This window comes from Polychytrium aggregatum (assembly GCF_025602895.1).
Source record: "Polychytrium aggregatum strain JEL109 chromosome Unknown BJ171scaffold_1, whole genome shotgun sequence".
NCBI classification, from domain to species: Eukaryota; Fungi; Chytridiomycota; class Chytridiomycetes; order Polychytriales; genus Polychytrium; species Polychytrium aggregatum.
This window is the reverse complement of record NW_026516203.1, coordinates 1,518,323-1,542,057: the sequence shown is the minus strand read 5'-3', so window position 1 is coordinate 1,542,057 and position 23,735 is coordinate 1,518,323. Positions and strand designations below refer to the sequence as shown.

Sequence of the window (23,735 nt, the reverse complement as noted above, 5' to 3'; positions counted from 1 at the left end):
TCATGAGTTGATACGATTCGAGCAGCGTCGATCGGAAGCGAGGGCGGCGAGGGGCGGCGAGGGGCGGCCGAGAGGAGACCGAGGGGTGGCCGAGAGGGGACCGAGGAGAAACCGAGGGGCGGATGAGACTGGAATGAGTCACCGTGAGCCTCTGTTTGGAGCGAGACGGTGCTGGACGAGCGAGGATGCGGTCGGGCTGCGTCCCGTCAACACCCGATGGGATGCATCTCGTCTGGCCGCAGGCTCTATGGAGGCTCTATGGAGGCTGCACAGAGTATATTCACGCAAGCACGCCGAGCGGCTGCTTAGTAGATATAGGGGACGATATAGTAGGGCACCTTCTGTCGGTACTCGTCCCAGTACTTGCCGTACTTGTGCTGGCACTTTTCTTCGTCGCGGAGGCTTCGGTGGACCAGCAAGAGGGCAAAGTACAGGGCATAAAAGTACGGAATAGCATGGCCAAAGCCACAGGGCAGGCACCACGCAATTCCCATGATCCAGTCGCCTGCAGATGCGGAACGTTGGACGGCGTTAGTGTACTGCGCAAGAAGGGTCTGGATGTCGCCTTCTCTTATGCTCCGAGTTGGATGTTCTCCGTGCTTACCAAGGTAGTTCATATGGCGGGACCACTTCCACCAGCCGTCCACAAGCAGCCGCGTGCCGGAGGCCGTTTGGATGAACTTGAGGTTCTTGACATGCGGAGCGTCGGGCTTGGCTCTAAAGTCATTCTTCTGCAGATTCGAGCTGCGGAAGATGTAGAAGCCAATGATCTTGACCAGCAGGATGCCACCGAGGGCGGCGGGGCTGAGATCGATGGGATACAGGGTGAGGTAGCGGGCTTGCAGGGTGTACACAAAGGGAACCCAAACCAGATCTGGGGAGAGGAAAGGCCGGCCAGTGCGTGTTAGATCTTGGAAAGAGCCAGCTGCCGATGCGGCAGCATACGACCCCGAGTTCACATGCAGGTGCCGTCGTCAGGGGCTCACCTCCATAGGTCAACATAAACCTGGATGTGGGCAAGTTGGGCGTAGCCAACGACAGCGGGGGGACACGGCAGGAATTAAGACATTAGTACATCCTCCGAGTCAGCGAAACGGAGCACGTTGCATCGTGGGCGCTCGCCTACCCGAAACCATCCTGGATAATGTCCATGGTCGTGAGGATTGCCTCTTCGTTAATCAGCGCATCGAGCACGTAGTAAATCTCAAAGATTTGTACGAGGATCATCGAGTTGGTGACCCGGCCGAGCTCATGGTACTGTTTGGCGGCGTAGCTCAGGTTCAAAATGGCCCAGAGGATGAGCCCCGGTCGCAGCTCGCACAGGTACTTGAGATCCAGAAAGCCGAGACGGGGGTTCAGCTCGCGTCCCATCCAAAAGTCGTAGATAAAGTTGCCCGAGTTGCCCACGAGCGACATCAGCGGTGTGTTCGAGCGGAACGAGTACAGGTACAAGAACGTTGCCTGGGCAAGTGCGTAGGCGGTTGCGGCCGTGCACAGTGGCAGGGTGTTCTCGGCAATCCACACGAACGGGGCGAGCCCGTAGAAGTACAAGGCACCGCCGAGCAGAGCGGCCGTCAGGTATGCCATGGTCAGGCCGTTGATCTTGTACTTGAGGCGACTGTTGTTGCGGAGCATCGTGCCCTCGATGATCCTGCCAGGGACGACGAGGTAGCCAACAAAATGGAAGCTAATCCAGAGCATATACACTCCAGCGGCCTTCCAGTCCCACCACTTGAGGGCCGCAATGTTGTCCAGCACGGACTGCGGGTCCGTGACCAGCACCAGCGGCGAGCAGCTCTCCTTGGTGCACAGCGGGAACAGGCCCAGGGTGGTGACGATCAGGAGCGGCACCAACACAGCGGCGCCCACGGGCCCGAAGAATTCGTAGGAGGTGGTGCGCACATTGAGCTCGCGGTTCTTTTCGGCGACGGTGCTGCTTCCGGCGGCCATGGTGGGTGCAGGCTTGGTCCGCAGGGGAGATGATGGAGTCGGGGGGTGATCGTGCTGGGAGCCTGGAAGAGACAGTTGCAGGCTCGAATGGCGGTGCTGGCTGGGATGTGGCGTGACTGCTCAATTTTTGATTGGCTGGCGCGCGGAAAATGGCGCTGTCCAATGGGACGAGAGAGCGCACACCTGGAGATCGAGTCGCATGAATCGCCGTCGCCTGGGTGGTGCCTTTCGCTTGCGGGGAGCCATCTGGGCGAGAAAGCGTCCTTGCTTGAGATCCAGAAGCACATCACTGAACGGTCATGGCCAGCACGCGATGTTTTGAGTGATAACATATTTGTTCAACATCCGGGGTGTCCGTTTTTATTGGATTGGCTATATTTTGCAACGGCTGCATCATCGACCGGCCTATGGAGATGGCATCGGCTCCAGAGCGAAATCTGCCATATCGGCGGCTCGCGCGAGCGACACATGCGCCTCGATCCTCAACCAAACGACCTCGTTGGCACCCTGGATGTCGTGGGCTCGCTCATCGATTGTGTCGCACGGACGCACACTCGACGCCGCTACTTTCCGGCGGACTTGCCCTTCTTGCCACTCTTCTTGGCGCCAGAGGCACCGGTCTCGCTGGGCTGCGATGGCTGGGCCGGAACGACGGTCTCGCCGCCAGTCTTGACAGGAGCCGCGGCGTGCTCCAGCTTCGAACGAGCTTCCAGAACCGCACGTTCGGTCAGCGACTTGAGAATATCGGCAATCTCCTTGGTGCGCTCGTGGTCGTCACCCAGCTTGGCTTTGCAGTAGTTGTAGACAGAGCGCTGGATGTTCAGAGCCTTGCGGAAGTCTCCGATCTTGAGAGCACTCTGAGTGAGTGCCTGGTACGACTGGATGGTGGCCGGATGGTCCTTTGTCAGCAGAGCCTCGTTCTTCTCGGTGCAGCGCTCGTAGAACTTGAAGGAGAGCTCCCAGTCCTCCAGCTTGGCCAGCATGGCACCAATGTGGTCGTCGGCCGTTGGTGTCTCGGCGCTGGCATGAGAGAGCGAGAGCAACTCCCAGTACTTGACGGCGTGGCGCATATATGTGAGGGCCAGATTGGTGTTGCCGTTCAGGAACTCAAAGTAGCCCAGGTGCATCTGGGGGGCAGATGGAGGTCATTGGTGAGGCAGGGTGGTGAGCACGGCTGATGGCACAGGAGCGCGGCAGTTGTCGACACCAGGCGGAGTGGTGGTGCGCCGTCGATGCTGCTCCTTGCAGCCGCAAAGACTTACGTATTGCTGAGCAGTCTCAGGGTCGTCGACACCATAGATTCGCTCGGTGCAAATGACGGCCTTTCTTTGGAGAGATAGCGCAGCCTCTGTCTCCTGCGCCTGCAGTTGGAGCATGGCGAGACGGCCGTAGAGGCGCTGTGTGTCTGGGTGGATCGGGCCGTAGACTTGCTCGTAGATGGAAAGAGCTTCGTTGAGCAGCTCTGTTCCGAGCTTAGGGTTGCTGTCCAGGCTATTGATGCCACTGTCAACAGCATCGTCGCCAAAGTTGGTCTGTGAATGCAAGCGACTGGAGTGAGAACTGCAGACCTGGGTAGCGACAGGTGCGGCCCGCTGTCGCCTCTGCCCATAGACACCGGAGCCGGCATGTCCCATGCAGCGATCGCCAACGAGAGGCGAGCTCAAGCAGCGCTCCAAGGTAAGCGAGGCTGGCCAAGCTAGAATGGCACCAGGCCCGAGGCGGCGACTTGTGCAAGCAGGCCCAGACGCGACGAAGGCTTACCTTGGGCTCGGCGTGCTTGACGACAGGATACAGACTGATGATATCGGCCGCAGTGAAGATGCCATGGCGAGAAGTCCAATCGTAGCCACGAGCCTCGATCTGGATACCGACTTTGAGGCACAGCGACCGAACAAGGGGCGTGGGCTTGGCGATCTTGAAGTCGCTGGGCAGAGCAAATCGGAAGCGGCAGGCCACCTCCTCGGTCACAAGTCCCCAGAGCTTGCTCGGGGTCAGGTCCGAGAAGGGCAGGGTCGTCGATTCGTCCAAGACCTGAGAGTAACGTCAATCATCGTCAGCCACCTGAATGAGTCACCACCAGACAATACACGTCAAATCGTACAGAGTGCGCGCAGGTTACTGACGTTCTGGTGGAATGTGTCCAGATTAGCCGTGAGCACGGCGTCGCTGCTGGAGAGGAGGCAGTTGAAAAAGTGGGCAACACATTCGGCAACCAGGAAGGCTGGAGTGTCGCGCAGCAGCTTGCGGAGGATATGCTTGGCGGCGCGGGCAATCATCTCCTGAATGCAGAGGTCCTAATGGGACGAGAGGCGAGATGTGAGTCCATCGGTCCGGCTGGCAGGCAATGGCAGTCACAGGCCCTTGGGGGTCGCAAATCTCGGCACCATGCCGCGGGCATCGACTGCCGCAGAACGCACCTTCAAGTAGGCCACAGGCGACTCCTTGAGGTCATCAAAGAGCTTGGCAATTTTGCCGAGGTATCGCATGTTGACACCGCGGCGGTGGAAGAAGCGCGTGAGCCCTTCGCCGTCGATCGGGATGTTCAGACTGTAGTTGACCAGTTGGATGACCTGCAGCGAGGATCCTGGTGAGCACATGCACAATCCAGACCGCAAAGGCAGCAGCGTGGGGCTGCACCCAAAGTCGTACCAAGTTGGGCAGAGCAATGCCGTTAAGGAACCGAGAGGCTTCACGGACAACCTCCTCTTGCTCAGAAGATGCCACGGCGCCATCGCCTTCGACAGACTGAGTCAGCGCATCCACATTGAACTTGAGGCTGAACTTGAGGGACTCGGGGTCGATCTCGCCATCTAAAGATGTGCAAATGCGTGTTAGGGGGAGAAACACCAATCTGGGAGTGTGAACAGTGGTTGGGGTGCAACACAAACCTTTTGCCTTGGCCAGCTGTGGATAGGCAAACCATATGGTCAAAGACACGGTCAGTTACATCCATTCAAGTTGTCGTTGAGCCAAACAAAGCTGTTGCTTGCGCCAGATTGCCAGCACGAACGCAGCCGCCTGATCATGGCGCCCCTCTGTAGCATCCGGAGCTGATGGAGTCACCATCCCGACAGCCAAGTTTGTCCAGGCGATCCCGGGCAGCCAAACGAGCGGCAAATCTCGGAACAGCACACAGCGATCTACAGCAGTCCCGACTACCCGCGCAGACACGGGGAGTCGGACCAAAACCAACCTTTTCCTGGTTCTGGATGAGGAACTCTTCGACCTTGCGACTGTAAAAGTGCTCGATCAGCTCGGTGCGGAGAAGAGGGATGCCGTGTGGGTATTTGGGCATGTCGCTCTCCTCGGCCGTTTCCTGCAGGAAGATCGTGTCCAGTGGGGTGATGCGGTACAGATCCAGGAAGTACTTGCGGCCGTCCGTTCCAAGAACGCCCTGGCAAATCGGATCAAAGTCAGTGGCTGTTAGTGGTGGTGACTTTGGGCTCGTTGGGCGAATGCAGAGGGGCGAGCCTGCGATCACTTTTCACATGAATGACGCACGGCCCTGTAGAGGCTATCGCGCCAGCCCAGTACAGCCAAACGTCTTTGGGCCTACCTTGGTGTCGATGGAAGTATAAAGCTGATGGGAGCCCTCGGAGCCGACGATCTGATGCTCGTCCAGATGCAGAGCCTCGGCGATTTGGGCGGCGGCTTCGTGGAACTCGCTGTCAGCCACGACATGGTTTCGGCCATCGATAGAGCCGTACTTGATCGAAGACTCCTTCTCCTTCTGAACCTTGAGGATGCCCGGCACAATGGTCTGCGCGACGATGCGGTAGCCTCTCCAATCGATGACTGTGGTGCCGAGGGTGTAAACGCCGTCGAGATCAATGTTGGAGAGGGCGCGAACGCCATCAACGTCCTTGCTGACGGCAACATGGGCAGCAGCCGGTCCGCCGATATGCTCAAAGTTCTCGCGGTGGTCGTATGAGAAGAAGATGTTGTTGTGCAGGAACATCTGGGCCTGATCGACCTCGTTCGGGTTCAGCGACATGACGCTGCGATCGACGATGGCCATGGCACCGCGGATCGAGGCATCGACAAACTCCGAGTGCAGCTTGAAGATGGCTTGGTCGCGCAGGACCCGCTCCTGGGGGCTGTCCTTGGGCAGCTCGCGAGCCGTCTGGAGCTCCTCGTTCCAGTCTCGGGCGCCAAACGATTCCATGGCATCGGCAGCATTGACATAGGCATCGAGAGCTCGGCCGGCATCGGCGCGGTGCTTGCGGGTGCGGACGGCCCAGGGATAGACGCCTGAGTTGGAGATGATGTACTCGAAAGGATGGCGGGCAGTGGCGTCCTGGAAAACCTTGGCAAAAGTAGTCTCGAAGGAGGGGCTGGCCTTTGACAAGCAGCCCGGCAAGGTGTGTGCTCGAGCGGATCGAGTCGGATGGGGCTTGGGATCAAAGGTGTCATCGGTGGAGCTGGAGACAAAGAAGCCCGAGGACGAAGCCGTGATGTGCAAGGCTTGATCGTCGAGGGTGACGGCAGTGAGGTACATCAGATCGCCGGCTGTTTTGCGGTAGAAGGGTGGCGGGTTCCAGGCCGAGATGGTCAGCTGCTTCAGACACAATTCGCCCTCGGTGCTCCAGGTGACAGGAACAAAGTCCGAGAGAGAAGACTTGTCGGCAGGGTGATCAAAGTCGTAATCCGAGAAGGCGTGGGTCTTGGAATCTATGACCGACCCAGGCCGGCGGGAGCCAGCGAAACAGGTCAGTGAATGCGAGCAGTGAATGCGACGGCTCTGCCCACTGACTGGCTGCACAAACTCACCCAAAGGCTCGCCGACTTTGATCGTCGACAGAAACGTGGGAGAGGGATCGACGCCAAAGGTTGGAATAGGCGACTGGAAGTTGGTCAAGATCTCGCGGCATCGGGTGATGTGGACACGGACCTCTCTGTCGGTATAGACATCTGGAAGAAAGCGAGACACATCGGGTTCAGAATCCGCAAGTGACAGGGCGATGTCGGCAGCCAGAGAGTGGCTCGCAGCCAGTACGAAGCGTACCTTCCATCATCTGCAGAGCACTATCGGTTGACAGCTCCGGGATATCGCCAAGCTCGGTGACCTCAGTCAGGCGCTTGCCGCTGAAGGTCAGATAGAAGCAGGTGTAAAACTTGGCCTCTGGAGAGTCAAAGATGAGCTGGCGGATCTCCGAGATGGTGACGTGGGGATGGACCTGGCCGACACAAGCGTCAGAGAGGGCAATCAGCGGCTGGACAACTTCTTGCCAAACCAGACGCCCAGAGATATGTGCACGCAGCCTCAGACAAGACGGCCAGGCAGACAGACACAGCGGAGCCTCCAACCAAGCAAGGCTATCGGCACAGCTGGATAGACGCTCGGGGGCCCAAGTACAGGCCAATCCATAGGGACGATCTTGGAATCAAATTGCACCACATCGCATCGCATTCCGAGTTGCCGGCGCCGAGGCAAGATACACACCAAGAACTGAAGCTGGCCCTGGTTTCGGGGCAGGAGAACGGTCAGGGGGAAGGTCTGGTACTCGACTGACGATCGGGAGGCAGAACAGAGCCGGATCGTTAGTGCCGACAGCCGCGGTCGCAAGCTCCAGCAAATCGCAATCGGACACAGCGACACATACCTGGCGGGTCAACCGGCACAGCGGCATGCTCATGGAGAGACTGCTCCTGGGCCTGCTCCTGGGCCTGCTCTACGGCGGCGGCAGGCTCCACAGCCGGAGCGGGTTGATCTGCGGTCTTCTTGGCACCCGACTTTTTGTTCTTCTTTGATCCAGCCATGGTGGTTGATCGACGTGGTGACTACGACGGCAGGTGGTCTGGACGAGGTGGGAGGGCGAAGGTTCACACAGGAGGGAGAGAAGGAGGACAGACCGGGATCTTTGATCTGCGCCAGCTGGATCGCTTGTGGTCTCGAGGCAGAGCAGCATGGCCAGCATCGGTCATGTTTTCTGGGGGGTTGTGCCTTTTTTTTTTGGCCTGCGTGTCGGGTGTGGCGTCCGCGGAGAGAAAGCGCAGCGCGGCGGTCGTCGCCGGCATGGGTGTGCAATGTGCCATGTGCAATGTGCAATGTGCAATGTGCGGTGTGGGACATGTCGGCGACGATGGCCGGAAGAGATTACAGGCAATCCAATAAAAAACGGGACACCCGGGTTTTTGACCATTCATCGAATATTTTGTTACCCAATGTTATCGCGCGCTGGCCATGACCATTCGCCACACATCCGACTTTCGCACCGCCGCATTGCGATGCTACGCCCTCATCCATAGCCTGCGTAAGGTCGCCTCCATATTCAGTGTATCCAAGAGCACCATCCATCGATGGCACCGAGGATGCAAGCTGGATGACCCATCCCGGGTCCCAGCTCGCAGATCCACTTTCTTCGAGCAGGCATGTCCAGTCATTCGCACCCTGATTGAACAGGACCCGTTCCAGACTGGTCCTGTGTTGCGATGCAAGCTCGAGTCCATCCTCCAGAGGAAAGTTTCACTCTCACTCTGCCACACTGCCATCCACCGAGCAGGTCTCTCACACAAGAGGGCAATACACCTCTACAAGTCCAAGCGACTGGATGAGCGAGTGGCACAGTTCAGGGACCGGGTCCGCTCCATCGACCCGCGGCGATTCGTTTTTGTCGATGAGACAGGGATCAGGAGATCCATTTTCCCTCTTTACGGATACTCGCCGAAGGGTGCTCCGCTTCGCCAGCGCAATCACATGAAACACAAGTCTGTCTCGGCTGCATTTGCCATCAACCACTCTGGTGTGCTGCATCGCATGTACATCCCCACATCATTCAAGACACACTCGATGGTCGAGTTCTTTGAGCGAGCGAGCTTCCCAGACGACTCTGTGATTGTGATGGACAATGTCAGCATGCACAAGACAATGGCTGTCCTGGACTGCATCGATCGCCGAGGATGGTCAGTGATCTTCACCCCACCTGCCTCACTCGACTTCAATCCCATCGAGAACTTCTTTGGGATTGTGAAGCATCAGTACAGGAAGGCAGCAGCGCTGAATGCGTCCGAGGGGTTCAAGATCGGGATGGTGACCTTGTTTGAGTCTGCCGTTCGGAGGGTGCTTCCAGATGTCTTCCCACGGCTGATTGAGCGAGCGATGCGCTTCTGGGGTTGAGTTCCCTCCAATCAAGCCGCCGTTCTCACGTTCACATCCCTGGCTTGAACCTCTCGGCGATTTTTGAACAGGTCGCTTCCCCAACCAGCCCGCGCAGACGGGTTCCTGCTCTCGGGTATAAATGCCACACCTTCGTCCTGCTGCTTTCTTCCCTCATCTCGCCTTGATCTGATCATCGCGCTATTGTACGATAAAAAAAGTCTCTGCTCTGACCAGTACCACTGGCAGGCATCCAGCATCCTGTGCCCCCATGCCTCCGAAGCGCAAGGGTACCGGTGATGGCCAGCCTCGGCCACCCAGGCCCAAGAAAGCCAAGTCACAGTCGGAGCCTGTCTCTGGTTCGTATTCTGACCCCACGCATGCTTGGTCGTCTGTTGCTCCGTCGCTCACCACCACTGCTTCTGCAGATCCAATGGATGTCGATCCCACCGAGCCTGGTCCATCTACTTCCTCGAGTACTGGCAAGCGATGTCGCCAGTGCGATGGCACCGATCACGAACGCTGCAACACTAGCAAGTGTCCCAAATACCGGCCCCTCAAGAGTTCTGTCGTCCCACTCGTGGATGGAAGGTCATCCGCCCCTCAGTTCAGCTGCTTCAAGCAGACGATGGATGGCTGTTGTCTCAATCCCGCTCTCCGCGACAAGATCCAGGCCACCGTCGAGGCCATGACCCAGATCCAATTCGAGGCATCCAGGCTGCTCAACCTGCACATCCTGAGGTGCATCGAGCAGGATCTTCCCGTCCCCGTCATCTCCAAGTCCACCCTGCTTTCGTTCGCCAATGCTTCAAGATTGTCGAGGCCGATGCCCTCTCGCCGACCGGGGACAATGAGAAATACAACGAGCATCTGGTCGCTTCCTTTCGCGACTACCAGACCACTCGGCACGCAGACCTGCCTCCGGCCCCTCGTCTGCCTGATGGTGCTCACAGTCAGCTTCTCACCCTGGCTGTCAATGCCTATGCCACCAACTGCACCACCCACCTCAACCTGGCCTACTGGCGACTCCTTCGCCGCTTCTGCGCTGCCGTCTTCCCAGCCAACAAGCATAAGCACGAAGCCATCGAGGCCTGTCTCGAGCTCTTCGAGAAACCAGGGCAGACTCCACCCAAGGCCGATCTCGAGTTCCTCTACCCGGACTTTGGCCACGTCCTGGACGAGTTTCGGTACAGCAACGACCAGGACCGCTTCCGGGCCCTCCATCGCCTCTCACACCATGTGGGAATCCTCGCCCGGGACAAGATGGTCGACAATGTCCACAAGTGGATCGACTGTGACATGCCCGCCCTCCGAGTCACCGAGCTGCAGCGCCAGGCCAAGCTGGACGAGCTCACTGCCCAAGGCATTCCCTCCGACGACAAGAGGTTCACCACGGCCAAGTCTGAGCTCGGCACCACCAAGTCCAAGATCAACAAGCTGGCATCCAGGATCAACTGGGCCCTCAAGCAGCTCGCTCTGGACACTCCTCCGGCCGTGTGCACGATAGTTCCTCTATGCACAGCCAAGGCCAAGTATGTCAAGATTGACACGGCCACTCTCTGGGAACTTCTTGACACCGAACATCGTCTTGGACTCACCAGGGACATGCTCAAGGAAGAAGGTGAGGACGGTGTCAACAACCAGGATCGACTCTGGCGCAGTTGCTTCAAGCTGCGTAGTTCCCTCTTCCAAGTGCGGGTCAGGGACAAGAAGCTGTTCAACTACGAGATCAGCACCGATGGAATTGGATGCACCATCGGTCTCGTCAAGTTTCTGCCTCGAACCGATCGCACCGAGACCTCCGAGCCTCCTCCGACCGCCGAGCAGCGTATCCAGGCCCACATCGGCGACCCAGACCCCAACCGTACCACTTGGATTGGCATCGATCCTGGAGTCGGCTCCATCTTCACGGCGGTCATCCAAGCACCAGGCCACCAAGACGAGGTGGTCTCATTCTCCAATGGCCACTACCAGCACATGTGTGGCCATACGTCCAACACCAGGTGGCACAACACCATGAAGTATCGACTCAGCATCGAGACCTGGATGTCGACCACCCCCTCGCCCAAGGTGCCGTCCTCGGAGGCCTTCAAAGTCCATCTCACCCATGTCCTGCAACCGGAGCTGCGAGTGCAGCTCGACTTCCACCTTGGCAAGAAGGCCCGTCACCATCGATTCACGGGCCACAAGAGGCGCCAAGTGGCCGTCGACAGGATGTGCAAGGCCGTCCTGAAGCACGCCCCGATACGGACCGATGTGGTGATCGCCTTTGGCAATGCGTCATGGCGACAGGGCAAGGGCTATGCATCCAGCCCTCGGAGGCAGCGGTTTGCTCGGTACTTTGAGCAATTCGAGCACCACCGACGCCGTCCCAATCACCATCATGGAAGCGTCAAGGTAGTCTCGACGAACGAGTTCAACACCTCGCAAGTGTGCTCCAAGTGCCTGGAGCCAGTTCGGTTGGAAGGACTCGATGCGCCCAGTGTTGCGAATTCCCACTTTGTCAGGAGCTGCAAGAATCCCAGCTGCCGGACAGTGTGGAATCGCGACGTCAATGCGGCGCGCAACATGATCACAGTATGCAGGTCGATTGTGGAGATCGGAGAGCGACCGGCGGTGTTCACTCGGAGGCTGCCAAAGTGATCTGTTTTATTTCTTGTGGCTTTGCTTGACGCAAGCACAGCACATACTACATGTTCATGGAAACGGCTATATTGTCCCGTTTTTTTCTGAATAAAGTGTAGGTAGATTGCCACCACGACCAGCCAATGGCCGAATCAGCAACAGTCGCGGTGGTGGTGGATCAGGCAGCCTCCCATGGAAAAGGAGTGTGTCGCTTTTATTGCTTTGAGATCAAGGTCGCCAGGCGCAGGGCGCCATCGTATTGATCTTGTGTCAGGGCGCCCTGGTCTAGCAAGATGCGCAGGGTCTGGGAAGGGCCAAGCTTCTCCTCCAGGGCGGTTGTCGAGCCAGGTGGTTTGGTGGCCTGTGAGCTCGGCGGTCGAAGCGGCGAAGCCGGGCCAAGGATGCTCCGTTGTTGGCTCAGGATCCGAAGGGCGTCCTCATCCGTGATGGAAATGAGGCACTGGATGGGGAGCATGCCAAACTTGGCGCTGGATTTGTTCATGCCAAAGGCCCATCCGTCGTCATACGAGGTACTGAGGATATTTGAGGCCAGGGAGCACACACGGATGAGTCGACCAGGAAAACGGGCTCACATGCAGGGGCTGCGGGTCGTGTCCGAAAGTCGGCAATGCTCCAAACGAGACACAGGCTCGACAGGACCAAAGTACTTTGCTCGTTTCGGGCTTTGCCAGGCACATATCCACATCGCCCAAAACGCTTCGCGGCTGAAACAGCATCCCAACTTACATGATTACCACAATGTCATTCACTCGCAGGTCAACTTCATCGGTCTGGCGCGCCGCAAAGCCGACCACTGCACAGTAGTAGTTTTTGGTGCCAGACCCCGACGACATATCGGTTACGTGCTCCGACTGGTGGCTCTCGGTCGGTGCAGAGTCGGAGGATCCCGCCAGGCTCTGGGGTGCCCCGAGCGTCGTTGACGATGGTGAAACGCTTGGGCTGCGTCGGTGCGCAACTAGCCGCTCGTTCTCGAGCCATTGTCTCGGTACCAGCCCGACCTGCGAGGTCATCAGATTGACGGCCCTAACCAGGGCTTTGGATACGGCATCGGATCGTCTGTGATTGCGGAAATCCCAGGCACACCAGCGGCCACGGCAAATGTTAGAGCATGGGTTCATACGACTGCCATGATCACTGTCCATGATGACGATAGCTCTTTCTGCCTCGCCCTTCTGAAAGTGATTCCACTCCACGGTCACATCGCCTTGCGCTGGCTCGACACGTACCTCACGCCGACAATATCTCCGACCGAGATCTTGACGTGGTCTCGCTCGGTCGGGTCTTGAGCATGCTTTGCTACCAAAAATTCAAACAGATTCAGGGCTGTGGCCATGTCGACGCCGGCCGGCCGGTAGAACTTGCCGACTGCGCTCGAGTCCAGGGCCATGTGTCCAAGCTCGGACTGCAGATTCGAATCCGAGCGGCTGCGGCGGGTATCGGCCACCAAATAACCAGAGATGGGCTGCATGCCCGTGGTCACAGAGGCGGAAGAGTCCAAATGGCTCGGTGTCGAGGGCCGAACGAGGTGCTGAATAACGCTCTGAGTGTACAAGGCGGCGCCAGTGGGAGTTGCCCGACCGGTGCTCTCTGGCGACGATGGGTCGGCTGCTCGGGATGTTCCATAGCGTGAGTTGGACCGGATCAGCGGAGCTTCGTCGCTGGACAGCCTCGAAAGATACAAGTCGTCGTTGAAGGCCGAGTTGCGCGACGAGTCAAAGGACTGGTTGGGGAAGGCGGGTGCTGCCGGTGTCTCGCCCCTGTTCGTCGGTCTGGTGGCTCGCTGAGAATCACTGACGCCCCTGGTATAAGGGCTGCCGGCTTGAAATTCGGTGACGGACTGACCCGGCGGCGGCGGCGGTGTTGTGGTTTTGATGGTCTTCAGCTCACTGTCCGGCGAGTTGCTATGCTGTGCACTTTTATGCCGGCGCCGTGCAAAGCAAACCACAGCCACGGCGATAGACAGTAGAGCGATACATCCGATGACAATGCCAATAATCAAGGGGAGACTCGGACTAACGCTTTGGCTCAGGTCTCGAGCGCCAGCGGCGGCCAGAGTACTCATACTTGTGGGGAGCACGCCAGAGGGCTGCGTTGGGTTGGTAGCGGTGCCGTCTCCAAGCCCCCCGGAGACTAGGCCCTGGGCACTTCCAGATGGCGGCTCGGAAGGGGTGGCGGATGCAGCGTCAGATGAAGCAGAGGACAAAGTGATTGATCCAGGTGAGGCAGCAGAGGACTGGATACTGGTGGAGGTGCCAGGTCCAGGCAGGCTTGAAGTTGGTGATGGGGCCGAGGGTGACGTTGCCGGCGGCGGCGGTGGAGGAGGAGGAGGAGGAGGTGGTGGTGGTGGTGTAGTGAACTGAGCCCAAAGTCGGGGACGACAAGCGAACGCGGTGAGAATCGGGCGGTGTGCACTTTGCAATGTGCGGTGGATGGGAGCGAGCAAGGGACGGGTCTGCTGGCACTGTTCATTGCTGGGGCCAACCGATACCCACCCAGTAGACTCGAGAGTCCTGGCTGCTTCCTTCGGGACTGTTGCTGTAGCACGGCTGGAAACTGGTGCTCTTTTGGAAGCACATGCACTTGGGACAGAGGTCGAACCATCCGCAGCTGACGAGATGCAGACGCAGCTCCTGTGTCGGCGAGCAGCTGTTGGCGCAGGCTTGGAGGGTCGAGGTGAAGCTGCTCGAGGAGCTGTCGTCGATGTCGTAGCCTTGAGTAGGATCGCTCCATGCCCAAGCCTCGGAGTCAGAGCTGATGCCGACGCATTTTTTGGTGTCGTAGGGAGCATTGGCGGCAGCTGCATTCTGGCCAAGCAGTCCAGCGACGATCCACACGACAAGCGGCGCAGAGAGATGACCGTGGACATGCATTGCGCCCGAGCCGGTGAGGGAGGAGACCCGCGAGGCAGCGGAGCGCCGAGGTTGGTGGAAGAGGCCCGAAGGGAAGACAGCATGGCGGCAGGCCGTGAGGAGCGGGAATATATGCCGCAGGGGCTGGGGAAAAAAAGGGGGGGTCGCTTGGACGCGCGAGAGGCGATGGCGCTGGGAGCAAGCAGGAGCCCTTGACCAAACACACCACCCAGCGCAGGAGAGCAGCCACTGGGGGCCCACGGCAGGAGTGTGGCAAAAGACAGCGGCCGGGACATGGAAGCGCCAGTGCCGAGCAGCTGTCGGCCGGCACGGGATCGACTGGCAACGAGAGTCAACGGCGGCGACGGGGACAACGACGACGAGCCCGGGGCCGATGTCATACTGGCGGGGCTGGCAAGCCGAGATCAGCGGGAGTGGACATGGTGCGCGCTGAGCCGGGTTCATAACGATATCGGGCACGACGAGCTCTGTGCGAGACGGCGAATACACGTCCGTGTCCATGATCATGCCCATGTCCATGGCGACGAGGGCGATTCGATCATCTGCACCAGAGTCGGCGATGTCAAGCAGCGGATATCAAGCGATTGGATATCAAGCGATTGGATATCAAGCGGTGGATATTCAGGAGCGACAAGCGATGTCAACATTGGCAGCGATAATCCACAACGAATATCCACAACGAATATCCACAACGAATATCCACAACGAACATCCACAACGAACATCCACAACGAATATCCACAGCATCCACAGCATCCACACGAACATCGACGACAAACAACAAGCGTCCCGCCCAATGCGCATGTACACCCGAGCAGCCGAGGGGTGCGCGTCACATGGCCGCGCGCCCGCCGTCGCACAGCGCCACGCCCTTGTGGTGCGCGCACCAATTGCAGCGCTGTGCCACCCGCCACGGCGCGCCCCAGCCAGGTGACGCCGATCGCGGGTGGGGAACGGGCCGCACCAATCATCGGGCGGGGCGCTGTGTCTCGGGGTCTTGCCCGGAATGCCACATTGTCCAGGGCAGTGCACCGCCCTGGGTGCATGTCGCATCCTGGTCATGTTGCAAGTCGAGAGTCCTGGCTTCACTGCTTCCGCCCGCAATCGCATCCGCCGCAATCGCATAATATCCACCGCTGCCATCGGAGACTCGGTCGCACTCACATCGGTCGCACTCGCATCGGTCGCTTCCCCGCTTCCTCGCTTCCCTCGCAGGAGGCAAACGGGAAAGGCTTGTCGCTGGCGCACGAACAATCGTCGTCCTCGTGGGTGATGCGAACCGGTCGGCCAATCGATGCTGTCAGCAGGGGGTGGTCGCCACCTGCATCATAAGTCCCGCCTGGGTTCGAGTTCCGATGTCGTCTCCCACAGCCGACATGCCATCCAACAGCCGGCCCGCCGTCCAAAAACCCGAGTTGCACGAGCCAGCATATTTGCTGTTCGCCAACCCACCAGCATACCGGCCTCCCGCCGACCCCTCCTCTTTCCTCTTTCTTGCCTCTTTGGGCATTCGGGTCGCCAGACTCTCGACACAAACACCGTTTTATTTTCCGAATGTGGCCGGGCTAGCCGAGGTTGACGAGCCGACCGACGGCGCTTTGATCAGCGCAATCAAGGACAGGCGCCGCTGAAAGGCCTTCCAGCCTTGGATGTACGAGTAGCTGTTGGGCGTCGCCAGCGGTAAGGCGTGGTTGCGGCGCAGGGCATTGAACACAGCCGCAGACTCCTGCTCCATCGACATGACCTCAGAGCCAGTTGCTGCCCCCGTCGCCGATGCTGATCCAGCAGCCTTGGAGGGATCTGTGAAGCTTGTGCCTGGAGCCGAAGGAATACCGCCAGAGCAGGGTGCGTGGTGCAGGCAAGTCGAATGCCATCCAGTCGCATCAACCAGGCGCCAAGAAGCATCCGACAGCACCGGGCGATTTCCAAGGGGCATCGAGCACGGTCGAGTGATCCAGGGTTTCAACATGTCCAAATCCAGGTCAGTCCAGCGCCCACGGCAATGTTGCTCTTTCGCACTCGCTCGCACACAACATCGCCAGCAACTACGAAAGCGCTCTCGACACGGGCTTGGTCCCGACCATTCCCGCCGCTCGTGGGAACAGCGTGGCCTGCATCCATGATACACACCTTTCTGGCGATTGATGTGGATAAAGTAAAGCTGGTCGTATGGTAGCGAGCGCTGGACGGCCCGTTTAAGGGAGACCGAGTGGATCTTGCAGCTGATGGAGCGGAGGCATCGGCTGTTGCCGTCGATGGGAACGCCGCACTGGACATCGAGATTCAAGGGTGCTGTGTTGGCCCAGGACAGAACAAGTCATTCCGTCAGCAGTCCGTTAAGTATTTGTTGCTATCGGGCCCAAACAAACCGGTGCAGCCTCCCTCAGCAGCACCCAGGAACAGCTACCTACTTTTAGACTTGATTTGCAGCTTGGTCAGCTTTGGCGGTGTCTGTTCCGACTTGTCACCGGACCTTTCGCCCGACTTGTCGTGCCCACCTGTGGTAAAGCAAAGTCAACATGCATCCAGAGGGCACAGCACGGACATTAAAGCAGTTACTCCCGGACACCCAGGGAATGCAGCATATTTGTGGACGAGCCCCGCGAATCCCCGAACTGCACCAACTGGCGGTTCGCCCAACATTTGCCGATGCGCCTCGCCCAGATCTGCCTCGTGTGTGGGGACGCATATCTCCTTCCAACCGCACTCGCATACCGTCCAAATCGTCGGCCTTGCGCTTCGAAACCTTGGACCGGGCTGTTCCTGGAATCTTGGCTGTTTCTGTCGCCGATGGCATCAGCACTGCCGCAGCGGTCTCGGGCATCAACGTGTCTCCTGAGCAGTGTTCTGTGCAAATCCAGAACCCATGGCGAGTACAGAGTCAGTGATCTACAACCACGCAATCGGCAGTCGCAGCGCTCAGTGCACCATCGGCCTTCCCACACAGCGGCCCTCTCGGGCGAGCAGAAGCACCGTCGGCAAGGGCTGCCCATGCCCATACCTGCGTGTCGGGCAAAGGCGGGTATAACGAGGGGCTTGCTGCATCGGGAGCAGGTGATGATGACCATTTCTTCGTCCGAGATGATCGAGCGGGCTGTGGGCAGCCGTCGAATATCGTTGTCCGGGCATCCGTTCGTTCCGTCGCATCGAATGCCCACCGCCAGAGACCATGTTCCATCCAGGAGGTGACCAGCATGTGCCACCAGCAACGTTGATAAGACGATTGTTGAGCCCGAATCCAAGTCGTCCAGAGAGATCGCCGGGGTCAGCAGATGCCGAATGCCGAATGCCACGGGTCGCGAAGCAGGTGTTGCCAGGGGCAGCCGTCCAACACATCGAGGCCGTCGACCAGCCAGACGAAAGAGTACGAGCAGGATGCCGCAAAGAGGCCGATGTGGGATCAGTGGCGAGATGGTGTGGGGAGCAGCAGTGTTAGGAGCATGAGCAAGTGCCAGCAGAGTGGAAGGTAGGGGCCGCAGAATGCTCGGTGGAGCGTTGTAGACATCCACGGCAATACATGCATGCAGCACGATCTCTGAGGGTGAGTGAGCACTGATGGGCCGGCGGCAAGCCATGCGACTTGGGCCGACGAGACAGGGACCAAAGACTCACGATATCGTTCGGTCGAAGTAATAACTTGGGTATCCTCCGGGGGATCAAAGGGATCTGCATATCCGAGAACGAGGCCAGGTTACGAACAGTTGCAAAGCTCGCCAAGGCGCCAGGCGCTGGGTGCGGTGGGGGGGTAGTATCAATCGTCGATTATGCAGTCGCTCGAGAGACTGAGCGGCAGTCTGCGGATGCTGCGGGATCAGAGAGAGGGGCCGGAAGGAGTATCGGACGCTGCAGACGCACCCTCCAGGAGCCCCAGCGAAGTCTTTATTGAGGACCAAGTTTGGCCCTGCTTTTCCTTGATCATTGTCGATAGATTGTTTTGGGGCTCGGCGAGCAGCAGGCGCGGATGCGATTCGGTGTCGTCGGGATCAGCAGCAATGGTAGAGGGCGTTGGGTGTGCCTGTTGGAGGGGGGGGGTGATCGAGGCAGATGCCGATGATAGTGCCGAGGCGGGCCGTTGTGCGCAAATGGTTCGTCGGGCGTGTTTTGCAGAAACCTGTTGCGGACAAGACTCGGCGCCGATTATCCGCACACGAAGAGACACACACCAGCTCGACTGGGCTGCAGGCCGGGCGACCAGCAAGACAGCAGAAGCAATGGCCATGTCGACGGGCGGCAGCAGCATCGGGCATGTCGAGGAGCGGGAGCAGTATCGGCCGCAACCGCGCGAACGGCTGTATGATCTCGATCCGGCTGGCGGACGGCATTGTGCTCCTGTCGTGCCTGCAACTGCAGATCCAAGTCTCTCTCACCCCGCCCGCCTCCCTCTGGCCTGCGCCGGATGTCCGGTGCTTGCTCCGATATCAATGTCGATATCGACATTGATGCTCTTGGTGTTGCATCGGCGGCAGTCTCCTGGCTAGGGTTACGGTCGCAGCCCTACCTCTGGTCGCACAGCCCTTTTTTTTTTTGGACATGAAGCCGCAGCGAGCTCGGGGCTGGGCCTTTGATCCGTCCTGCAATCTGCATCTCGTATCCTGCATCCTGCATCCTGCACCCCGCACCAACCAGCGATCTGCCATGGCTTCAGAGTTCGAAGAGGTAAGGCACCTGTACTGCGCCTGTACTGTGCCTGTACTGTGCCTGTACGGCACACTGCCCCAGACTCGGACGGCGCCACATGGCCAGGCTTCTGCGCACTCGTCGCTGACATTCGTCCATCGAACTCGATCTGCGCCGTCCGCCCGACCGGCCCATCAGATTTTTGGATTCCTGAGAGATTCGCGGCCCGAGGTCCGCCTCCTGGCCAGCCAGCACGTCGTCGGGTTCACCGGCACAAACCAGCACTTTGATATCTTCAAGAAGGATGACGGTGCTGCCGTCAAGACCCTCATGGAGCTCACCCACGACACTCCGGTAAACTACGGAGCCCCTCGTCCGACTTGCAGAGGAACGGCGTTGGGCGACGAACGCAGAATCAGGCAGATGTATCGGGCAGGTGCTGGAAGTAGGCATTCGGCTGGGCTGTGTCGGACTCCCTGATCGCCAACCTGACTCAGTGCCACTTGCTGGAAACAGGAAATCTCCCATGAGGCTCTGCGCGCCCTCATCAACCTCTCGGCAGACACCGACATCCTCAATGTCCTGAACAGCGATGGCTTTATCTACCATGTTATCCTCCAAATCCTGGTGAGCAGAGAGGCAGTAGCTCCAAGCTCTGTCCGTCCGTCGCGAACACTTGCTGACACCCGTTGTCTCTTTTCGTCTCGTTTCGGCCCGTTCCGGTATGCCGACTGCCGGCGATTGTATAGCTGCCCAAGTCTCTCTTGGCAGACCTGTACTGCATGCTCCTGAACAACCTCTCGAAATACACCCCCATCACTCTTAAACTTGTCCCGGAGGACAACTACAACAACCCCGTGGCCAAATCTACAGACGATAACAGCGACGCTCCCAAGAAGCGCACCCACCAGCTCGACAACCTTCTGGAGGTCTTTGTCCGGGGCGAGTCCAAAAAGTTCAACCCCGATGCCGAATACCACTTCCTGGCCGGTGTCTTTGCCAACATCGCATCGACCCGAGTCGGCATGGTGTACTTCCAGGGCCGCTCCAACGTCGACCAGCAACTGCGGCTCTCCAAGATTACCGCATACACGGAGCACCCCAACATCATCCGCCGCGGTGGCTGTGTCTCTACCGTGAAGAACTGCTGTTTCGATGTCAAGTACCATGCCGAGTTGCTGAGGAACGAGGAACTGAATCTCTTGGTCTACATCCTCCTTCCGCTGATGGGTCCCGAGGACTACGACGAGGATGTGAGTCTGCGACAGCCGCGGCTGTTGGTCCCTCTGCGACTATTTGCCATGCTGGCTTCTAACCACTCTTTGGCACATCGGCTGACTCTCTTTCGCTTCGGGGGGGGGGCGGATGCATCCAGGATTACGAGGGCATGCCGGCCGAGCTCCAGTTGCTTGAGCCCACCAAGACCCGCGAGACCGACGCCAACCTGCGGCAGATGCTTGTCGAGGCCCTGCTTCTGCTCACCAACACTCGCAACGGCCGCGACTACCTGCGGGCCAAGAAAGCTTATCCGATCCTGCGAAACCTGCATCTAATTGAGAAGAACGAGGCCGTCCGGGATCGCATCGAGCGCTTTGTCGATGTGGTCATGGCAGACGAGCCCAAGGACAACAAAATCGAGGAGATCGATGACGACTCGAGCGACGAAGAGGAGGCTACCCATTTCGAAGCCATTATCTAGATTGCGTTGTTGTCCGGGCCCCATGAATGCGTTTGATCGCATGGCCGATATCCATCTGAGCCCTGTACGGTGCTTCCAAGGCAATCAAGGCACCCGCACTTTCAAGGCCCAGATCATGGGTTGTCCTCGATAAAGGTGCCGGGAATGGCCCAGGTGCTGCTATATTCCTCCTGTGCTATTGAGCGAGCTAATAAAGCCGACCGGGGTGCACTGAACAACGGCAGAGAAGAAAGGAAGATGCATGGAGAAAACAAGGGGGAGGAAAGCAAGCCATCAAAGGAAAGGAAAGGAAAGCAAAGGCGCGGAAGGAAAGTCTACATTTGTATCGACAGTACATGCATGCCCGTGCTCATCACCACCACCAGAACCGGACATAGAGCACCAAGAGGACAACCAGTCCCACGGCTGCCACAGGGCCGTACTTTTGCAGAAGCGCCTGGCGATGCAGATCCCTTGATTTGTCCTTGTACTTTTTCGAGTTATCGCGCAGGGTCGACGATGCAGACTGCATTCCTGTGAAAGATCGAAGCGCGGAGTGCGTATACGCGTTAGATCCGAGCGCTGTCAGCCGGAAGGTGCGCACATGCTCAGCTGGCAGATAGAGCCGCGGGCACAGCCGGGGCCAAACTGTGCAGGGACCAGACGCCGTCAAGCCACTCATCGTACTGGAGAGTCCCTCGCCGCGACCGAGGACGTCGTTGATGTTTTTGCTCATGATGCGGTGGACGTCCTGGAGCTCATCGTTCAGCTTGTTCAGGTTTCTGGCTGTCCTTGTGTCCTTGTACTGCCGCTTGGTCTGCTGGATGAAGGTGTCTGGAAATCGTCGTCGAGGGTTAGTGCCGGCGGCCATCAAGCGCAGGCTCGGCAGCCTCAGTTGATCAGCACTGCGGTGGGATTTGACATACTGCCCCTGCCACCGAGCGATTGCAGCCCGTATCCCCGCCCTCCCAGACTCGCTCGTTCCATACCAAACTTGATAAAGGCGTACGGCCGAGCCACCGAGTTGACATCGTTTCCGTACTTTTCTTGAAACTCCTTTTGCAGGTCGTTGAGATATGCAAAGGCAAGCTTCTTGGGGTAGTTTCGATCGCAGATGCATAGATAGCAGACTCCAAACTCTATGAGGTAGCTGGATGGGATGCCGGCCAAGGTCAGCCGACACGTAATAGCCGCAGCGTCAGTCGATCGATTGAGCACGCCACGCCATTCGCATGGCTGTCCAGTCAGTTGTACTGCACGAGCTGAAGGACAGGACGCTCGCTTACTTGAAGACGAACGGGCCGGTCTCGACGGAACAACGGGTTTCCGACTGGGTGTGAAGGTTTTTGAAGAGCGCCTTGGCCTGGTTCTTGAACTCGGTGAGATCTTCGGGCTGCGATCACAAACGGGGGTTTGGACAGCAAGGGTATGTCGTACGGTCGTCAGCCCATATCGTATTGCAGTCGTCTTCTCAGACGGGAGGTTACAAGTGATGGCCAGCGAGGCAACGAAGCTCGCATTCCATTCTCCATCGCTCCCCTCGCACCCTCGCACAGATGCTGCTTCAGTCCTGACGGCAGACCTCTTCGTCGTCCATCGATGCGGCCAGGGGAAGGCCGTCTGCGACTCGGGCGATAATGGTGGATTTGACCATCGTGGCAGGCGGGGCGGGGATCGGGCTGGCTCGGGATTGATCAGATGCAAAAGATGAGGGCAGGGCGCTGTTGCCGCCGACCTTTGACTCAAGCCCAAAGCCGCCCTGGCAGCGACCCACGTGACCGGACGGTGTGGAAGGGCGTGTGTGGACGAGGGACAGAGCAGCATTCCCGCTCACTCTCACACTCGCACTCACCCCCGCACTCACAACAGAACTCGGTCGCATCTGTGAAAGCGAGCACCGCCAGCGTCGTGCGGGTGAAAGCGATAATGTATTCCCCTCATTGGTGCTCTAGAATCCTCCGACATTGGCAGCGCCTCCGCCCTGCGCGATCGATGTCAGCTTCTCTCCCACAATCTTGTTGACCTCAAAGTACTTGGCAACGCATCGGTCGACGCACACCGACTCGCCCTTGTTCAGCGTCTCCTCGATGTAGGTCTTGGCTATGCACTTGCTGTGGCAGGCGTTGATGATGCTGCGGGATGCATCCAGGGCAAGCGCGGGGGACAGTAGTCTGGTTACCAAAGGATCTCGGTCTCGAGGCGCATTCACCACAAGCAGCTCCATCGCAGCTCCATCGCAGGCCATGCGCTCGGCCGCTGCTGCGACCCCGATTCGTCGCAGCCATCCCGTCTCACGATCCGGGGTTGATGATGCCAAGCGGCTCGACAATCACGCCAGGCGCGAGGTCAATCCTGCGCACAAACATCTCGCAGATCCATCCAGCAGAGGTGCCCATCGAACATACTTGTCAAACAGAGTGGTGACCATTTCCTGCGGGTTGAGTATGAGAGAGATACAGCGTCAGCCAAGTAGCAGGCATCGGGTATCCACGTTCCTCTCGCTGGCTGAGCGGCAGAGCGAGCCCGGATTGCATCGGCTCGCAGCAGGATCAACTCGCCCATGAGCGCCTGCATCGACGGTTCGCAGCGGCATTCGCGATCGCCGTGCCGGATCCTCGCTGCAGATAATGCTAGCGCGCTCTGCATCATGTTTGCCGTCATTGTCCATCCGTACCAGCTCCTGTTCAGCAACAGCCAAACGCTGGGGGTTAACCGAGTTTTGGTTGGCTCCGAAGAAACTCATGATGCAATAATTTGGTGGGCGACAGGGGTCGAATGCAGCGGACTAGGCCTCACAGGTTGAGCGGCTCGAGCGGCGGATGCGGGTGCGGATGCGGTCCTTTGCTCCTTGCGGTGTGGTCCAGGCCGAGATATCGCT

The 23,735-nt window shown here is 58.7% G+C and overlaps 7 protein-coding genes across 7 annotated transcripts; 1 reads left to right on the top strand and 6 right to left on the bottom strand.

Moving 5' to 3' along the window:
• Nucleotides 1-257: 257 nt before the first annotated feature.
• On the bottom strand, nucleotides 258-2,007 carry BJ171DRAFT_454094 (ergosterol biosynthesis ERG4/ERG24). The gene is made up of 4 exons (XM_053108239.1): nucleotides 1,127-2,007; nucleotides 987-1,006; nucleotides 605-874; nucleotides 258-505 (listed from the first exon to the last, which is right to left on the bottom strand). Exons 1-4 carry the CDS (start codon nucleotides 1,948-1,950, stop codon nucleotides 306-308), a joined length of 1,314 nt encoding a protein of 437 aa, XP_052971995.1. The 5' UTR covers nucleotides 1,951-2,007; the 3' UTR covers nucleotides 258-305.
• Nucleotides 2,008-2,284: 277 nt separating this feature from the next.
• Nucleotides 2,285-7,858, bottom strand: BJ171DRAFT_454093 (clustered mitochondria-domain-containing protein). Its single transcript, XM_053108238.1, has 13 exons — nucleotides 7,554-7,858; nucleotides 7,394-7,458; nucleotides 6,956-7,127; nucleotides 6,721-6,861; nucleotides 5,507-6,621; nucleotides 5,144-5,344; nucleotides 4,839-4,854; nucleotides 4,600-4,760; nucleotides 4,368-4,520; nucleotides 4,074-4,244; nucleotides 3,712-3,981; nucleotides 3,213-3,482; nucleotides 2,285-3,077 (listed from the first exon to the last, which is right to left on the bottom strand). Exons 1-13 carry the CDS (start codon nucleotides 7,708-7,710, stop codon nucleotides 2,514-2,516), a joined length of 3,456 nt encoding a protein of 1,151 aa, XP_052971994.1. The 5' UTR covers nucleotides 7,711-7,858; the 3' UTR covers nucleotides 2,285-2,513.
• A 3,866-nt stretch (nucleotides 7,859-11,724) lies between these two features.
• On the bottom strand, nucleotides 11,725-14,633 carry BJ171DRAFT_485514 (uncharacterized protein). Its single transcript, XM_053109120.1, has 4 exons — nucleotides 14,185-14,633; nucleotides 12,919-14,048; nucleotides 12,419-12,748; nucleotides 11,725-12,204 (listed from the first exon to the last, which is right to left on the bottom strand). Exons 1-4 carry the CDS (start codon nucleotides 14,560-14,562, stop codon nucleotides 11,886-11,888), a joined length of 2,157 nt encoding a protein of 718 aa, XP_052971993.1. The 5' UTR covers nucleotides 14,563-14,633; the 3' UTR covers nucleotides 11,725-11,885.
• Nucleotides 14,634-16,086: 1,453 nt separating this feature from the next.
• On the bottom strand, nucleotides 16,087-18,892 carry BJ171DRAFT_564397 (uncharacterized protein). The gene is made up of 8 exons (XM_053113303.1): nucleotides 18,726-18,892; nucleotides 18,418-18,577; nucleotides 18,175-18,228; nucleotides 17,564-17,656; nucleotides 17,278-17,409; nucleotides 16,974-17,060; nucleotides 16,693-16,854; nucleotides 16,087-16,377 (listed from the first exon to the last, which is right to left on the bottom strand). The coding sequence occupies exons 1-8, from the start codon at nucleotides 18,882-18,884 to the stop codon at nucleotides 16,106-16,108; spliced, it is 1,119 nt and encodes a 372-aa protein (XP_052971992.1). The 5' UTR covers nucleotides 18,885-18,892; the 3' UTR covers nucleotides 16,087-16,105.
• Nucleotides 18,893-19,106: 214 nt separating this feature from the next.
• On the top strand, nucleotides 19,107-21,001 carry BJ171DRAFT_594922 (uncharacterized protein). Its single transcript, XM_053114560.1, has 5 exons — nucleotides 19,107-19,218; nucleotides 19,378-19,533; nucleotides 19,696-19,806; nucleotides 19,929-20,432; nucleotides 20,555-21,001. Exons 1-5 carry the CDS (start codon nucleotides 19,198-19,200, stop codon nucleotides 20,876-20,878), a joined length of 1,116 nt encoding a protein of 371 aa, XP_052971991.1. The 5' UTR covers nucleotides 19,107-19,197; the 3' UTR covers nucleotides 20,879-21,001.
• BJ171DRAFT_454087 (Longin-like domain-containing protein) lies at nucleotides 21,002-22,571 on the bottom strand. The gene is made up of 5 exons (XM_053108237.1): nucleotides 22,440-22,571; nucleotides 22,144-22,250; nucleotides 21,847-22,007; nucleotides 21,545-21,691; nucleotides 21,002-21,391 (listed from the first exon to the last, which is right to left on the bottom strand). Exons 1-5 carry the CDS (start codon nucleotides 22,509-22,511, stop codon nucleotides 21,231-21,233), a joined length of 648 nt encoding a protein of 215 aa, XP_052971990.1. The 5' UTR covers nucleotides 22,512-22,571; the 3' UTR covers nucleotides 21,002-21,230.
• Nucleotides 22,572-22,746: 175 nt separating this feature from the next.
• On the bottom strand, nucleotides 22,747-23,733 carry BJ171DRAFT_485505 (Tim10/DDP family zinc finger-domain-containing protein). Its single transcript, XM_053109119.1, has 3 exons — nucleotides 23,532-23,733; nucleotides 23,263-23,288; nucleotides 22,747-22,989 (listed from the first exon to the last, which is right to left on the bottom strand). The coding sequence occupies exons 1-3, from the start codon at nucleotides 23,598-23,600 to the stop codon at nucleotides 22,806-22,808; spliced, it is 279 nt and encodes a 92-aa protein (XP_052971989.1). The 5' UTR covers nucleotides 23,601-23,733; the 3' UTR covers nucleotides 22,747-22,805.
• Nucleotides 23,734-23,735: the final 2 nt, after the last annotated feature.